The sequence below is a fragment of the Scomber scombrus genome, chromosome 2 (genome assembly GCF_963691925.1).
Source record: "Scomber scombrus chromosome 2, fScoSco1.1, whole genome shotgun sequence".
Taxonomy (NCBI): domain Eukaryota; kingdom Metazoa; phylum Chordata; class Actinopteri; order Scombriformes; family Scombridae; genus Scomber; species Scomber scombrus.
In genome coordinates, this window is record NC_084971.1 from 35,013,621 (window position 1) to 35,029,919 (window position 16,299).

At 42.2% G+C, this 16,299-nt stretch overlaps 2 protein-coding genes across 2 annotated transcripts; both read right to left on the bottom strand.

The window, feature by feature from the left end:
* Positions 1-219: 219 nt before the first annotated feature.
* Positions 220-2,306, bottom strand: LOC133999699 (E3 ubiquitin-protein ligase TRIM39-like). The gene has a single exon (XM_062438969.1). It carries the CDS (start codon positions 2,304-2,306, stop codon positions 669-671), a length of 1,638 nt encoding a protein of 545 aa, XP_062294953.1. The 3' UTR covers positions 220-668.
* Positions 2,307-6,002: 3,696 nt separating this feature from the next.
* gpr137bb (G protein-coupled receptor 137Bb) lies at positions 6,003-14,508 on the bottom strand. Its single transcript, XM_062426571.1, has 7 exons — positions 14,104-14,508; positions 10,237-10,286; positions 8,966-9,188; positions 8,061-8,210; positions 6,749-6,877; positions 6,266-6,387; positions 6,003-6,126 (listed from the first exon to the last, which is right to left on the bottom strand). Exons 1-7 carry the CDS (start codon positions 14,506-14,508, stop codon positions 6,003-6,005), a joined length of 1,203 nt encoding a protein of 400 aa, XP_062282555.1.
* Between the last annotated feature and the right edge of the window lie 1,791 nt (positions 14,509-16,299).

The window sequence follows — 16,299 nt, forward strand, 5'->3', positions numbered from 1 at the left end:
ATGATCCAATATTTCAGCAAAAATCAAAGATTAGAGAAAAAGTCCAAAAACTGAAAACACATTTTATCTGCTGACCCTTTGGAGGGGCCCCACCCCTAGGTTGGGAACCACTGGACTAAACTAGCTAACTGTATATAATATATGTTGGTCACATCCACATACACCATGCACCAGGAGTCAAGACTTCAATCTGTGTTTGTGTCCTAATGCAGGAAAAAGGCCCCATGACTTTTATTACTCTCATTACATCAAACAACAAACATTCTTGATATATTTTCCATCACTGTTGACACATTTCCTTAAAATTCATTCTGACATATTTGGTATCTTTGCAAACTTTTAGATTCACACTAGATTTTAGATTTTAGAGTTGTTCCTCACATGTGTTTGTCATGATGGATCCATCACCAGTGAAGAGGTTAATGAATCAATCATGGAGGGACACTGAAGCAGTAAAAAGACAAGTTTAAGGTCAATTCCAACATACATGAAATAAATTAACTATATTATGAATCATAAAAGAATGTCTGCATTAATCATATCCTGATGGAAACAAGTTCACACTGTACATTGCTGCTGAATATACATTTGTTACCATAATTAACTGAATCTTTTCATTTAAAATTGATCAGTTTTGGTCTCTAATCAATCAGCATCCTGGTATTGACTCAGACAGTTTGATTGACAGGACAGATGATCAGAGGGGCATAGTTCTTACCACCATTACTAAAACCAGGAAAGAAGTATGGGTAGAGTTTCTCAGTGAAGGAGCAGACAGTAAAGGAGTAGATAAGAGCTGCAGCATCTACGTCATAAAAGGAGACCAGACCCTCCTCATAATCCACAAACACCCCCACCTTCTGAGGACGAAACTTCAGAGAGAGACGGACTGGAGGATTATTACTAGCTATGTACTCATTTCCATTTTTCCTTATAGCCCAGAAACCATACTGAGGTCTCAGTGGGATTTCTCCCTTCCTGTTGATCGACTCTCTGACCACTCCTAAATTCCACTCAGTCTTCTCTTTAACTTGAACCTCAAAGTAAAATCTGCCTGAAGACAAACTCTGCTTTCCTAACACTTCAGTATAAAGTGTAAATCTCTCTGGGTTGTCTGGGAGATTCTTCTCCACATCACTATGATTTACTTGTTTCCCATCCTTAGACAGGATGAGTTCAGGATGTGCTGTATCAGGATCAAGAGTCACATCCACTGCATACTGCTGGACCCTCTTCAGCTCAGCCTCAAACAGCTTCTTCATCTGTTTACTGAAGGTCTCCTCCAGCTGAGCCACAGCTTTCACCACAGTCCCCTCACATGATGGACGGACACTGACCTCTGTCCAGTCTTTGGTGGGTGGAGCAGCTTTCAGGGACGGGAAGTTTTGGAGGAGGTGGAGGTGGTCTTCAGAGTGTGAGAGCTTCTCCACCTCAGAGCTTCTCTTCTTCAGCTCAGAGATTTCCTGTTCCAGCTCTTTGATGAAATCTTCAGCCTGTTTCTCTGTTGTTCTTTGCTTCTCTTCAATCGTCTCAATGAGCTCATTCAAGCTTCTCTCAACAGACTCCTTCAGAGCGGTGAAGACCTGAACACCTTCTGCTTTCTCTCTGTCTGCAGCTTCCTCACTGAGGTCAACTGAGTGTTTGATCTCTTCAATCTTCAGTCGTCTCTTCTGGATCATCTTCTGAATTTCAGCCTCTGTCTTCCCCAGCTCTGCCTTCTTTCCTTCATATTCTTCTTTCAGAGGAACAAACTCATGTGTCTTGTGATCTAAAACAGAGCAGAGCATGCAGACACATGTCTGGTCGGTCTTACAGAACAGCTCCAGAGGTTTATCGTGCTTCATACACATCCTTTCTTCCAGGTTCTCCACAGGGTCGTTCAGCTGATGTCTTTTCAGGCCTAAAGCTGTCAGATGAGGCTCCAGGTGAGTCTCACAGTAGGAGGTCAGACACACCAGACAGGACTTCAGGGCCTTCAGTTTGGTTCCAGTACAGACGTCACAGGGAACTTCTCCTGGTTTGGCAGCTTGTTGCTCTGAGCTGCTGCTGCTGGCTTTCTGTTGAGCTTCCTGTCTGAACTGAGAAACCATTTCAGAGATGAATGTGTTGACATGAAGTTTAGGTCTTGTGTTGAACATTTCTTTACACATTGGACACAGGTACTGGTCATTACTGTTCCAGTGTTCATTGATGCAGTTTTTGCAGAAGTTGTGTCCACATGGTGTGCTGACTGGATCAGTGAACACATCCAGACAGATGGAGCACAGAAACTGATCTTCAGATAGCAGACAGCTGGCAGCAGACATATCTACACATGTAGAGTGAAAGAAAGAAAAACATTTTCATTGTACTTGTTTGAAAATAAAGATGTACGGTTACTGTTCGATTATAGTGTATAATATTAGGTAAAATAATTTAGAATTAAACATGCCATGTTTCAGTTCGACTAGAGACACTTTCTTCAAATTGAATCAAGCTGGAACGTATTAACAGATTGTCTCCAGGATTTCACAGCCAGGTTAAAGTCTTTATTCACCTTTAATGTTGGACGTGTGCTGGTTTGTACAAACTACAGTCAGAGACTCATCTGCAGCTCTTTATCTAACAGCTCATTGTGGCTGTTTGTGCTTTTACTATTACTCAATACAATCTGATCCACTGATAAAATATCACAGAATATGTTCATATCTTGTTGTAGAGAAGAATTATTATTGAAGAATCTCACTGCTAACAAAGCTTTTGCTAACTTGGTGATAAAACACATTTTATTTCCTGTTGCTGTTTCACAATAAAAGTGTCCTGCTGGTTCACCAGAGAAAAGCTTTTATTGTGAAACAGCTACAGGAAGTGAAGTGTGTCTGTAGGAAGTGATCAGTAAATAGTCAAAGATCAGGAAATAGCAGTGAAGCTAAACTCCAAACCACAGAGGTTCAGTTACACTTTACAAAAGTCCTGAGAACTGACAGAGACTTAAAAACACTTAAAGTGTTTTTTACTGAGTCTGTTAAAGCAGCTGCAGTTATACTGTAAACAATCTCACAAGTGTCAGTAAGAAATGAAAAGAGATGAACTTCCTGTCTCCTGTGTTAAAGCTGGTTGTTGAAACATTAAATATGATCAGTTGTACTCACCAGTGTTTGGCAGAGACTCTGCTGTGTTGTTGAGAAAGACTTGATGAACTCAGTTTCATTTATATTTGGACAGAAGTGGAGAGACTCGACTGCAGCTCTGCTGTCCTCTGATTAATGTTAAGTTTAATTTCTGCAGAGTGACGTTGAAGCTGTCTGTCTGGTTTTTCGTGTGTTGTTCCTTCCTGTCATTAACCGGTTTATTGTGAGATATCATGGAGCAAAGGTTGTTCTGTATCTAACAGATGGGAGGAGTTAGACATGTGAAAAGGTGTTGTAGAAGCCAATAACGTAATAACAGCATATAACGTAATAATTTTGCCTGTTTTTTATGTAATAAGCCAATAATTTAATAAAAGTCCTGAACCAATAATAATTAACAGATGATAAAAAACAAACACACACTGCCTTAGATTGCAGGCAGCCCGTTTTTACTGCTGAGGTTTTCATGTAACTAACTATTTATAACTTCTATAAACCTTTTTCATTTTAATTCACCAAACACAAAACGAGGTGAGAAATGGTTGACAAAAACTGAAAGATGATTTTTATTTATCTGACATCATGCAGATGCAACATTAGGCCCCACCCATAGGTTGGGAACCACTGGACTAAACTAGCTAACTGTATATAAAGTAGTGTAAACTAGCTCCACCTCCAGCAGCTACAACAGTAACATGCTGCTCTAACACTGATGCTTCACTATTAATAATCTAATGATGTCATAATAATAATATATCAGTCAGAGGACCAAACCACTACTTTACTGTAATACTGCATACTACATCACTATAATACTGCAGTACTATTACTGTAATACTACATACTACATCGCTCATAATACTGCAGTACTTTTACTGTAATACTGCATACTACATCGCTCATAATACTGCAGTACTTTTACTGTAATACTGCATACTACATCGCTCATAATATTGCAGTACTTTTACTGTAATACTGCATACTACATCGCTCATAATACTGCAGTACTTTTACTGTAATACTGCATACTACATCGCTCATAATACTGCAGTACTTTTACTGTAATACTGCATACTACATCGCTCATAATACTGCAGTACTTTTACTGTAATACTGCATACTACATCACTCATAATACTGCAGTACTTTTACTGTAATACTGCATACTACATAATACTTATGTTCTTTGTACTTAGAGGTTAATCAGGAACCTTGTTTGTTTCCTTTTTAAATGAATTAATGAAGAAATATTAAAAAGCGTGTTTGTTTTCATGACCTGTCATTTTATTGTCAGTGTTAGTTTTCGTATCAACACGTCACAAACACACGACCACGAACACACAAAAAAGCTTAACAACAAAATACAATCGTCTCAGCTGTACAAATAATTACAAAACCTGCGTCTGTTAGAAATATAGAATTCAAGCTTTTGTCTGAACGCTGCAAAGCAAAGTCAGTTTTCACAAGTTTTATTTTCATCAAATGAGAATTTAATGAGGTGTTGAGTCTTGAAATCAGTTTTTTGATTATTTATTCTGATTTTTTGGACAGTTTGGTGTTTTTTTTTATTATATTACAGCTTCTTTTAAGATTTGTAGCCATGCTAAACATGTTGGCAGCATCTCTGAATGTCGGCCCAGACAGAGAGGAGAGTGAGTGAAGATCAGCTTTGGGAAAGATTTTGCTTCTTTTCATCTCCAGCCAGAACAAAATACTAAAACTTAGGATGTTTTCAACCAACAGCAGAACATTAGCCATCTGGTTAAATCATTTGGTCGACATTTCAGTTTGTCCAACACTTTGGTTTATGACCAAATACCTGCAAAATGAACTAGTGTCATCTTTCAATTTACATTAAAAAAAACTAAAAAAAACTCTTCAAAGAAGTGAGATTAAGACTCAGCCCACAATTAAACATTTTGAGGTGTATATCGAAAAACATCAGCTGTCTGTGTATTGACATATTTACAGGATATTCAGTGTGTAGATTATGATGTATTTAACTTTACAGGCTTTTGTCTCAAACAGTCAAGAAACAAGAGCTGAAAAACTGGACAGAAATAACTTTTTATGAATCATTCGGGACAGGATTTTGACCGTATTCATCAGAAGGTTGAGTTGCATTCAGTTGAGGCTGCAAGTTAAGAATGAGTTTAACTTTTAAGCCATGTTGAACATGCTCAGAATTTGCAACCAAATTCACATAAATTAGTTTCCAACTATTACATTTGTTTAATCCTGATAGTAAATTGAATATCTTTAGTTGCAGCCCTCATATTGATTAACCCCTCCTGTTGTCCTCGAGTCAAGGAAGGCAGGGAGGAAGAAGAAAGGACAGGAGGGAGGAAGGAAGGAGGGAAGGGAGGAAGGAAAGGAAGGAAGCAAGGACAGAGGAAAGAAGGAAGGAAGGAAGGTAGGAGGGAGGAAAGAAAGAGATTAGGAGGGAGGGAGGAAGAAGGAAGGAAGGATGGAGGGAGGGAGGGAGGGAGAAAGGAAAAGAGGAAGGGAGGAAGGAAGGAAAGATGGACAGAGGAAAGAAGGAAGGGAGGAAGGTAGGGGGGAGGAAAGAAAGAGAGAAGGAGGGAGGGAGGAAAGAAGGAAGGGAGGAAGAAAGGAAGGAAGGAAGGGAGGAAAGAGAGAGGAAGGAAAGAAAGAGAGAAGGAGGGAGGGAGGAAGGACAGACGGAAGGGAGGAAAGAAGGAACAGTCAAAACAGACGGGGTCAATTTGACCTGGGAGGACGACACGAAGGTTAAGAATAAAATTAAAAGTCTTTAATTGCAGTTACTGGCCTGCGGGGGGCGCTACACTATTCATCAATCAGCGATATAAACAAACACAATAAATGATCGGTGTCAAAGTGCAGAGTGATGCTGTACAGTGGAGAGAGGAGTTATGGGTAGGGTTGGAGCTCTCCGGCGGCGGCGGCGGTGGTGGTCAGACGCTGATCGTCGCTGTTGGTGTGCACAGTGAAGCTGCTGTGGCGGCTGCCCCAGTCGTAGCAGTCGGATGAAAGACTGTCAAAGAGATGAGAGACCGTCAGCTGGTTTTAAGGAACATTTTGGGAAACACTCTTATTTGCTTCCTGCTCGAGTTACATTAGAAGATCAATACCGCTCTCAGGTCTGTGAAATATGAAGCTACTGATGTTTGTACCTGGCTGACCCGTTCTGAGGAGGAATGCTCCACGCTAAGTCATCATCGCTGTCGTACCGACGAGGGTTGTCGAAGAAATATCCTCTGGAGGACAGAACGTGGTTTGGTATTCCAGTGGTGCTCTGTGGAGACAAAAAGTCACTGTCAAACAAATATGGTAGCATCTTGGAACTATTAATGTATTAATGTGTGCAATACATCCAGTAGATTCTGAGATATTACATGAAGTGAAAAAAGTGAACATTTTAACCTGCTGGTGGCGTTAAACAAAACATCAAAGATTCACCAACATGATTCATCTTCTCTCATTGTGAATGTTTGGACCAAATGTAATACAAATACATCCAATAGTTATTAAGATGTTTCAGTTGGACCGAAGTAGTGGACCGACAGACCAATCATACCGCTAACATTGCTAAAAAGAAAAACAAATGCATGCTTTGCAGAGGTCAGAGGTCACCTGACCCTGAGAAAAGGACTGACCCTGTCCTGAGGCGGCCGTCGGACCCTGAAGAAGAAGACGACCAGCGAGGTGGGCAGTAGTTCCCAGACGAACAGAATCACCCCGAACACGATGTAACCGGCGTCTCCCAGCGACGACCGCAAGTCCGCCTGGAGACAGGCAGACACGGTCAAACATTGGGATAGGGTTAGTATGGTTTCACTGGTTGTGGAGTTTGTTCAGGCGGGGAGTTCCGGTCCTCTGAAATGAGGCCATCGCGGAAGTAACTTAAAACTGCATTCTATCAAATGGCCACCAGGGGGCGACCGTTTTGGTGTCAAAAGGACTTCCGTCTCTTTACAAGTCAATGGAGAATTCACCAACTTCTCACTTGATTTCTAACCTCAGTAAACGTTTTCAAAATGTGTTTATGGTCTCAATCACTAGTTTAAAGCCTTCTTCAATGCAGTATGATGTTCATTTGGGACATTTTGGCCTCCCTGATTTTATATGTGACGATAAAGCAGGGTATACATTAGGGCGTGGCTACGTCGTGATTGACAGGTTGATTGGTTCACAGGTTCAGGAGGGCGCCTCATGCTCCTCCTGATGCCCATATAAGTAGAATCCTTGTTTTTATTTTCCCTGGGAGGCACCTGAAATTTTCAAGATGGCGCTGCTCAGATCCGATACTATTGGCCTCTGAGCAGCAGTGCACAAACCAATGGGTGACGTCACGGATGTTACGTCTATTTCTTATATAGTCTATGATTAAAACACATTTTTAATAGAGTCGGACTTTAACGTCTCTCTACGGGTAAAATAAATCTTTAAATCATCTCGAGGAAAGACGCCAGATTTACCGTCTATGCTTTAAATTTGTTTCTACTAACTTTAGATTTACAGAAAAACAGGTTGAGATTATTTGCAGGTAGGAAAGTATTAACTTATCAATTCCACAACTATACCAGACTTTCATGCAAGCAATTAACAATTAAATTACAACCTTTATTGATGCACAGTTAGAATTAAACTAACATGTTCTGAAAATGAGGAATAACAGTTAAATTAACCAACTACTCTACTGGCCATCTGCCATCTAGTCTAGCAAGTCAAGTTATACAGAAAAACACTGAAAACTCACTGATCTTATATTTACAATGATGGCACAAAGTCTAAAGCATACTTACATATTTATTTAATCACAACAATATTCTTACACAGCCAGAAAGACACTTAAATGTCCAAACATAACCATGGTACTCTCTAGAGTGAGCTAGCAGACAACGTGAACAAGCCAATATAGTAATTAACCAATCAAAGGAGCTGATGAGCAGAGCAGAATAACCTCACCTGGTCGGACACGTTGTACCAGTCGTAGTCAAAGGAGTTGATTGCCTCGATGTCGGTCAGAGCGAGCACCACCAGGTTGTAACAAGCTCGAGACGCGTACAGCAGCACCACCATGATGCCGATCAGAGTCACCTGACACACTGACGTCCCCTGCACACAGAGGCATCATCATTAATTATTAATCGGCACAGACATAAACTCAGTGGCCACTTCAGTAGATACACGTGTACAATCAGATGCAATCAGCTTTGCCATAAACTGGACTTAATTAGCTTAACTTTATTCAGCTTCATTGTTATTAACCCTCCGGTTGTCCTCGAGTCAAGGAAGGGAGGGAGGAAGAAGGAAGGAAAGGAGGGAGGAAGGAAGGGAGGAAGAAGGAAGGAAAGGAGCGAGGAAGGACGGAGGAAAGAAGGAAGGAAGGAAGGAAGGTAGGAGGGAGGGAGAAAGGGAGAAAGGAAAAGAGGAAGGAAGGAAAGAAGGAAGGAAGGAGGGTAGGAGGGAGGGAGGAAAGAACGAAGGAAAGGAGGGAGGAAGGAAGGAGGGAAGGAAGGAAGGAAGGAAAGGAGGGAGGAAGAAGGAAGGAAAGGAGGGAGGAAGGAAGGGAGGAAAGGAAGGAAGGAAGGAAAGGAGGGAGGAAGAAGGTAGGAGGGAGGGAGGGAGAAAGGAAAGAATGACAGAGGAAAGAAGGAAGAAAGGAATGAAGGAGGGAAGGAAAGAAGGAGGGAGGGAGGAAGGAAGGAAGGACAGAAGGAAGGAAGAAAAGGGGATGGAGGAAGGAAGGGAGGAAAGGAAAGAAGGAAGGAAGGACGGAGGAAAGAAGGAAGGTAGGAGGGAGGGAGAAAGGAAAGAAGGACAGAGGAAAGAAGAAGGTTCACAGAGGTGGCGGAGACTCCTGGGCTGACCTTTGACTCCAGATAGATGTTGGCCAGCGACATCTTGGCGACCTTATAGAGGCAGACGGACAGCGAGACAGCGCAGAGGACGAACAGGCTGTCGTTGATGGTGACCCTCACCAGGACGATGGTCTTAACGTCGGCCGCGGTCATCTTGACCAACAAGGCGCAAACCAGATTAACCACCAGGAAGAGAAGACTGACGCCCAGGAAGACCAGGTACAAAGGAAGTCTGCAGGAGAAACGATGGGGAGAGATTCTGTGTTTTCAAACATCTCTGAAACCAAAAACTGACATTTATAGTCAAAAACACGCTAAAATAATTCCTGTTTAACCCTCCTGTTGTCCTCGAGTCAAGGAAGGAAGGAAAGATGGAAGGAAGGAAGGAAGGAAGGAAAGAAGGAGGGAAGGAAAGAAAGAAGGAAGGAAGGATGGAAGGAAGGAAATAAGGAAGGAAGGAAAGGAAGGAAGGAAGGAAGGAAGGAAAGATGGAACGATGGAAGGAAGGAGGGAGGGAAGGAATGAAGGAAGAAAGGAAGGAAGGAAGGAAGGAAGGAAGGAAGGAAGGAAGGAAGGAAAGATGGAAGGATGGAAGCACGGAAGGATGGAAGGAAGGAAAGAAGGAAGGAAGGAAGGAAGGAAGGAAGGAAGGAAAGATGGAAGGATGGAAGGAAAGAAGGAAGGAGGGAGGGAAGGAAGGAAGAAAGGGAGGGAGGAAGGAAGGGAGGGAAGAAGGTAGGAAGGAAGAAGGAAGAAAAGGAGGGAGGGAGGAAGGAAGGGATGAAAGGAAAGAAGGAAGGGAGGAAGGATGGAAGGAAGGAAATATGGAAGAAAGGAAGGAAGGAAGGAAGGAAGAAGGAAGGAAAGGAGGGAGGAAGGAAGGAAGGGAAGGAAGGAAGAAAGGGAGGGAGGAAGGAAGGGAGGGAAGAAGGTAGGAAGGGAGGAAGGAGGGAAAGAAGGAAGGAAGGAAGGAGGGAAGGAAGGATGGAAGGAAAGAAGGAAAGAAGGAAGGAGGGAGGGAAGGAAGGAAGGAAGAAAATGAGGGGGGAAGGAGAAGGGAGGAAGGAAAGGAAAGGAAAGAAGGAAGGGAGGAAAGGAAAGGAAGGAAGGAAGGAAGGAAGAAGGAAGAAAAGGAGGGAGGATGGGAGGAAAGAAGGAACGATCAAAACAGACGGGGTCAATTTGACCCGGGAGGACGTCACAAAGGTTAAATAAATACAGTTTAGCCATGATGTTGGATTCATGAAGACATTTGGGAATAAGTGGGTTGAGGAAGTTACCTGTACTTCAGCAGAGCAGGTGTGTACTTTGACTTTGCCTTGAAGTAAACCTGTGAGAAAGACAAAGACTCCTTATACTTCTTTCCAGTGTTCAGCAATTCATGGCTCAGGGTTAGAGTTAGAACAATTGTTGACATGTTCAAATTCAAAAATTACAGTCTATAAGCGCAACAGACCGTTGATGCCTTGTCATCCAGCTGAATCATCACTCTGACCTATTGCACGCCCTTTGACATGTCTAAGCTAATAAATAAAAATGGAGGCCGACAATAGCAAGCAAAGCTGCGCTGATCGGATAATGACAATACCGAAGCATCTGACAAATAGTGTTTGGAGGTATTTTACAGCAAATCGTGTCTCACACACATTACGGTATGTAGTATGAGTTCATCTTCAAACTTTACTTTTTGAAGAAGCGACATCCATAATCAGTGACAAGATAATTCAACTACTACTTCTAATATTAATCCTCCCCACAGGATGGATTTTAAGGACTTCTTAGATGCCCTGACTTTCCTGTCGTACAACTGTTGGATCCTAATTGCCCCTTGTATGCAAGAAATAATAAAATGTAATTTATGGATTGCCTCTAAATTGACAGCATATTCATGAGCCCCAGATTAATCCTTTTCATTTTGGGTGTGACAGGATGCCATTAACTAGAAAATAAACCTAGAAAATATTCTACCACCCGCTGTGACTCAGAGAATAAAAAGGTTCTCGACAGGACAGCCGTGGAGACAAACCTTTAGGCTGATAAATGTACAGAGGGAATTCACTTCAGAAGGTTTGGAGACTCAGCCGAGGTTTCAGACTGAGCATGATCATAGAAGATGCTAAAAAATCCTGAGCTGGCTGATCTAACACTCTGCTGAGCTCCACTCCACCAGCCCATTTCATTGATCACTTCCTCCTCTCCGGCTGAAGGTGCCCTCATTAGGGTAAAAAGACACCGTAGTGGTTGGATGGGAAAAGAATCTGCGTCATCTCAGCTCTCGTGGTTTAAAGCTGCTGGTTAAGAGTCTAGTCTTTATTTTCGGATCTATTTCAGAATCTAGCAGCTGCTGAGGATGAATGGGATTCAGAAGAGAGGCGGCTGCTTCACTCATTACCCCCCAAAAAATGACAGGATTCATGACAGAACTCTCAGTTCAATGTTTTGTGATGCATCTGACACTGCTGGCTCTCAGTCCCTAACATTGGCTGAATGGTAAACGGGTGGATGTACCTCAGGTAGATAGGTTGGTAGGGTTGGTAGTTAAATCCCTGAATCCTGCTTTCCACATGTCAAACTTTTTTAACCTTTGTGTCGTCCTCCCGGGTCAAATTTACCCCCGTCTGTTTTGACTGTTCTTTCTTTCCTTCCTCCCTCCTTTCCTTCCTTTTTCCTCCCTTTCATGAATCCTTCCTTCCTTCCATCCTTCCATCTTTCCATCTTTCCATCTTTCCATCTTTCCTTCTTACCTTCCATCCTTCCTTCCTTCTTTCCCTCCTTCCTTCTTTCATTTCCTCCCTTCCTTCCTCCCTCCTTTCCTTCTTTCTTCCTCCCTTCCATCCTTCCTCCTTTCCTTCTTCTAGCTCCCTTCCATCCTTCCTTGCTTAGCTTCCTTCCTTCCTTCCTTCCTTCCTTCTTCCTTCCTTCCTTGACTCGAGGACAACAGGAGGGTTAAGCAAGACACTGAACTCCAAATGACTCTTGACCAAGGCTGGATTACCAACTGGACAAAGTGTACTGCTGTCCAGGCTCAGTCTTCATCATTTGGATTTATATAATCTGATCAATTGCAAATTAGTCCAATCTGAAATCTGACAGGTCCTCCATCCTCTATCTTGTAATCCTTGTCTTGAAGAGAGTCTCTATTTGAAAACTTTAATGAGCTAATTTGTCGTAAAGTTGTGTATCAAACTGCACACAGAGAACTGAAGAACAGGTTGTGTTATTACATTTTTCTGAATGAAATGTCGATCATCGTTCCCCGGAGCCCAAATGAACATATTCAGATGAGTTGTTTTGTCTGACCGACTATCAGAAACACAAAGATGTTGAGTTTACTCTCATTGAAAAGTAAAACTAGCAAAGATACACATTTGAGAATCTGTTAGCAGACAACATTTGGCATTTTTCATAATCAACTAATGATTTCAGCTCTTTAGTATTATCAGGTATAGTCCCTACTGCGTCAGTCCACTGTGGATATGAGGCTAACCTGCTTTGAGCACATTCATCTGCTGAATGAAAGCAATGATCTTTTATTAATCGGTTCCAAAACCTTCATGTGCATTGACGTTTTTGGTAAATTATTATCCTTGAGTGAACAAAAGACTCCTCATTTTAAAATGAATGGAAATCAATGTAATGCATCTTGAGGGTGATTCATCATGAGGGTCTACAAACTTCAGAACCATGTGGGGACTTCTTGCAATGAAATCATGAGCAATGACCAAGAATAAAGAACTTATTGGAGCAGTGAGTTTGTGCTGTGAGTGACAGTTAATCTCAAATTCTTCCCATCTCACTCTTGACGATAGATGTTTGTCTACATAGTCTTCTGCTGCCAGAACGTAATGGATCCTATGTATTGGGTTTCGAGTTGGGTATGATCTATTTTGTTGCAGAACTCTTTCGGCCCGAAGAAAAGTATATTCTATTTCAATCAGTTGTGTTTCCAATAAATATGGCCATTGTGACTGTATGATCATCAGCTCTGCAAAGCTCGGGTTACATCAACCCAAGCTATTCTGTCCAACTGCTGAATGTAAGTCCAATATTCACTTCTCTGTTTTTACTCTCTACTAACTCCTGGGGGAAATATCTAAATGCTCCACTATGTTCACCAGCTAGTCTACAGATAACTGTGTCTGTTTGCTGTTTGGTGCTGTGCAGGTATTGTACAGAGGTTTTTTTCTTTTTTACAGCTTTTTCTCTGAAAACGACACCATGACAGTGAACCAGAACAGTAAAGTTTTGTCTGAATACACCATTAGATTTTTGACATGGACCACATGCTGTAAGGACCAGAATCCAATAAGAAGATCTGACCTTTGAATAGTCTCAACCTCGATTATAAAACAACCACACTATTCTTAAACATAATTTCCAGAATATAAACATTTTCTTATATTTGGATCATTTATTGGAGCTAGTTTGAAGCTCAGAGTTGCAGCTTATTGTCGGCGCCATCTTTTCTGTTTGGAGCCAGGACCTTCGGGATAAGGAGTGCAGGGTGTTGCCCCGCTACCTCGGACCTGAACTAACACTAGTTTACAGGGAACACTGAGTGCTGCACATTTAATCTAACGTGAGCTACTTAAGCTAAATTATTCGTAGAATGCATTCTAACATGGCAGGTATCGTAATCAAGTAACATTAAACTTATTGAAATATTGCGACAATAGTCCGACTTAATGTGAGTCCTGGAACCAACTGCAATCAGCACCAGCACAGCAGACATCAAAGCTACTATAAGTCTTCAAATCTTATTAGCGAAAAAATCATTTCCAAAACAACCACCAGCACACTTATTAGAAGGCCTCAATTTAAACTGAATGGGAGTCAGTTGGAGCACCTAGTGGCTGTTGGTGGTACTTTTACGAACTTTAATTTCAAGCCGTGGTTGTTGCTGGTTGGTTTCACGTTATATAATCAGTGTGGTCAGAGGTGTGATCTGTAACCACACCCAACAGTGATGTCACGGCGTAATGACCGTACCCTCGAGTACACTGGTACCTCACAGCAGGACAGTGAGAAGACCACTAGAGGTCAGCAAAAACACGATATTCTTTTAAGAACCAATGACCCAGTGAAACCAGCACCTCCTTTACCAGCATCAGTACCGATACCGGTGCCAGTACCGGTACCGCCCTCACCTGTGCACAGTAGAGGTTCATGAGGCTGAGCGTGAAGAACTGCAAGCAGACGGGGAAGCAGTAGAGCAGCCAGAAGGCGAAGGGTCCGAGTGCGTTGGCAGTCACGCAGTCTCTGAAGTAGAAGGAGAAGAGCAAGGCGCGCAGGGCGGCCCACAGCAGACACAGGAACAGGAAGGCCGTCTGGTAGCTGAAGCGCTTGTGTCGGTATCGCAGGACCAACCAGAGCTGAGCGTACACGAAGGCAAAGAGCAGCGAGTAGAAGATGGTGTAGGCGATAGTCAGACCCAGCTTCACATAGGGGGGGATGGCCGGCGTGATGGTGGGAGGGGGAGGGAGGTGGGAGCCGTTACCGGCATGCTGCTGATGCTGCTGTGCCGGGTTCCCCTCCATCGCCTCCCCATTCATCTCCCCAGTGTTCCCCAGGAGAGGGAGGGAGGGAGCTGGCGTACAGACGGACCGGCGGCCCTCGAACCTCCGCAGGAAGAAGCAGAAACGTGTCTCAGCTCGTTAGACACGGATCCCTCAGCATCCAGACACACCGTCTGACTCAGAGAGGAGAGGAGAAGGAGGAGAAGGAGGAGGGAGGACACCGCCCCTCTTTTTGCCGGTGCCTGGTGGAGAGGTATTGGTGGTTGATGGTCACATGGTATCGCTCCCCAGCAGGAGATTGGCTGAGCAGGAGGAGGGATGCTGCAGAGAGGAGAGGAAGGTGGAGAGATGGATCTGGAAGGAGAGAGAGGTAAACCTACACACACACACACACACACACACACACACACACACACACACACAGCAGCGTCATTCATGTTCGACTGATACTGGTTTTAAACGGCCGGTATCACACAGATACTGGTGGATTTAAAAGGAAGGAGGGAGTGAATGAATGTATGAACAAAAGAGTGATAGAGGTGATGGTGAATGAACGAATGAATGTCAGAAGAAATGAAGGAATGAATAAATGAAAGATTAACTGAAAACTGAATTAATGAATTAAAGCTTTATATGGAATTTATGAATGAATGAACAAACAAATGAATGAGAGAATGAATGAATGATATATGAATGAGTGAGAGAGAATGAATGAATACATGAATAAATAAATAAATAATGAGTAAATAAATGACTGACTAAATTAACAAATATATGATTAATAATTACTTTATTGATCATTTTGATGTTGTTGAATGATGAATTTATGAATGAATGAATGAACAAACCTCAATTGTGAATGAGTGAATGAAAAACAGGAAATGAATGGATGAAAGGCTGCATGAGTGAATTAGTAAATGATATGATTTTTACATGATTTAAATGATTATATGAATTACATGATTAATGAGTGAATAGGCAAATGACTGACTAAATAAATATATAAATAAATCAATGAATTTTTGAACTGGGGAGTGAATGAATGAATGAATGAATGAATGAGTGAGTGAATGAATGAATGAATGGGAGAATTAGCTAATTCATTAGTAATTAATGAGTAAATTAATAAATATATTAATTAATTACGTCATAAATTACTGCAAACTGTTGAATGAATGAAAAGCCATGAATGCATCAACAGTGTGAAAGGGTTAGGGTTAGACGCTGTTAGTATGATGTGTTTTTATTAACTGGTTTTTCTATCAGTGGTTAAACTGGCTTGAACTGGTTTTCTGACTTTCTAAACTGGAACAATTTAAACTCGGATGTGACGTCATTCCCAGCTCCGACTTCCAACTTCCGAGTTAAATGGATGCTACGAACGTCTGCGAACCATAACGTGAAGCTTTCCCTCCACAGATAAATAAACATGCTTTGACATGAAATCAAAAGCTTCCTCTATTTATGTTATCCTGTCTTTGACAACAAGTCAACAGTCAAATTGACCCGTCTGTTTTGACTATTCCTTCTTTCCTTCCTCTATCCCCCTTTCTTCCATCCTTCTTTCTCCCTCCTTCCTTCCTTCCTTCCCTCCTTCCTCCCTCCCTTCCTTTCCTTCTTTCCTCCCTCCTTTCCTTCCTTCTTCCTCCCTCCTTTCCTTCCTCCCTTTCCTCCTTCCTTCCTTCCTGCCTCCTTCCTTCCTTCCTTTCCTTCTTTCCTCCCTCCTTTCCTTCCTTCTTCCTCTCTCCTTTCCTTCCTCCTTTCCTTCCTCCCTTTCCTCCTTCCTTCCTCCCTTCTTCCCTTCCTTCTTCCTCCCCCCTTTCCTTC